The 1,865-nt window shown below is 40.1% G+C and overlaps 1 protein-coding gene across 1 annotated transcript; it reads left to right on the plus strand.

The window, feature by feature from the left end:
• The first annotated feature begins 339 nt into the window (after positions 1-339).
• LOC140179966 (uncharacterized) lies at positions 340-1,033 on the plus strand. The gene is made up of 2 exons (XM_072220336.1): positions 340-411; positions 632-1,033. Exons 1-2 carry the CDS (start codon positions 340-342, stop codon positions 1,031-1,033), a joined length of 474 nt encoding a protein of 157 aa, XP_072076437.1.
• Positions 1,034-1,865: the final 832 nt, after the last annotated feature.

A 1,865-nucleotide genomic window follows, 5' to 3' on the forward strand; every position in this document is an offset into this window, starting at 1 on the left:
AGACAAATACTGACGAAGCCTGAACTAGCAAGAAGATTAATCAAATGGTCGATCGAGTTGTCAGAATATGACATCCAATACCAGTCCAGAGGAGCTATCAAATCACAAGCACTGGCCAACTTCATTGCAGAACTCACTTTAGAATAAAAAGATCCTAAAGATAACATATGGATACTATATGTCGACGGAGCCTCAAACAGTAAGGGTTTCGGAGCAGGAATACTACTCGAGGATGAACAAGGAATAGCACTAGAACAATCCCTGCAATTTACTTTCCACGCAAGCAATAACCAAGTAGAGTATGAAGCTCTAATAACAGGACTACGATTGGCTCACACAATGGGCATAACACAGTTAAACGTCAAATGCGACTCTCTCCTTGTGGTACAGCAGGTAACAGGTAACTTCCAGGTAAAAGACCCATTATTAGAAAAATACAATACCATCATCAATAACCTCGTCTGTAATTTTTAAAGATTCAATATATCCCACATACCTCAGGAACAAAATGATAGAGCAGATATCTTTTCAAAATTAGTAACAACAAGAAGTCAAACTACGACCTATATTATCTCAACTAACACTCGAAGAACCTAGTGTTATGCTGACAACAATTTCGAGTATTTCGCAGGAAGATGACTGGAGATCACCCTTTATAACTTACTTACAAACAGGTAACATCTCCAACAACATCCAAAATCCACAAAAGTTCAAAAGAAGAGCAAGTTTCTACACAATAATCGTAACCGAACTATACAAAAGAGGATTTACAAGACCTCTCCTAAGATGTCTAAACACGACAGAAGCCAAGCTGGCAATAGATGAAGTTCATGAAGGCGTCTATGGCACACACATAGGCGGCCGAAGCCTAGCTGCCAAAATCCTCCGAGCAGGTTACTACTGGCCGACGTTACAACAAGACTACATGAACAAAGTTAAGCATTGCAATCATTGCCAACGTCATGCACCAATCATCCACAACCCGACCGAGCAGTTACACCGATTCGAGATATGCTGGCCTTTCAACAAATGAGGGCTAGACATCCTCGGGCCTTTTCCTCCCGTCCCAGGCCAGGTTAAATTTTTAATTGTCGCCATTGATTACTTTACAAAATGGATAGAGGCAATACCATTGGCAAAAATCACTTCCAAAAAAATGATTTTTTTTATATGGAAAAACATCCTATGCTGATTCAGTATTCCTCAATTCATTATTACTGATAACGGTAGACAATTTATAGATCAAAAGTTCACAAATTTCTTACAAAATTTTAAAATAGTTCAACAATTCTCTTCTGTCGAACATCCACAAACTAACGGTTTAGCCGAAACTGCCAATAAGATCATTTTGCTGGGCCTTAAAAAGAAGCTCGAAGACTCAAAAGGAGAATGAGCCGAGCTTATCCCTGAAGTACTATGGAGGTATAACACAACTGAACAATCATCAACAAGGGAAACCCCCTTTAGGTTGGTCTACGGATGTGATGCCATGATACCCATTGAGGTATCCCTACAAAACACCAGAACTACAAACGTCAGCGAAAGCGACAACATCGAAAACAGAAGAACCGAGCTTGACCTCGTCGAAGAAAACCGAGACAAATCAGCACTGCATCAACTAGCCGCTAAACGAGCTATAGCTTGGAAATACAACAAGAGGCTCAGACCAAGGACATTTTCAGAGGGAGACCTCGTTCTCTGAAGGGTTGAAGATATACGAAAAATACAAGGACATGGCAAACTAAGCGCCAACTGGGAAGGACTATTCCGAATCCAAAGAGTTATCGGCAAAGGAGCATACAAAATACAAAAGCTTGATGGAACTATCCTACCAAATACTTGGAATACATCTTCTTTAAAACTAT

Source organism: Arachis hypogaea, chromosome 16 (genome assembly GCF_003086295.3).
Source record: "Arachis hypogaea cultivar Tifrunner chromosome 16, arahy.Tifrunner.gnm2.J5K5, whole genome shotgun sequence".
Lineage (NCBI taxonomy): Eukaryota > Viridiplantae > Streptophyta > Magnoliopsida > Fabales > Fabaceae > Arachis > Arachis hypogaea.

Coding starts and splice junctions, on each gene's coding strand:
- LOC140179966 (XM_072220336.1), top strand. CDS start 340: ATGGGCATAACACAGTTAAACGTCAAATGCGACTCTCTCCTTGTGGTA. Junction 412..631: donor AGGTAACAGGTAACTTCCAG/GTAAAAGACCCA, acceptor AGTATTTCGCAG/GAAGATGACTGGAGATCACC.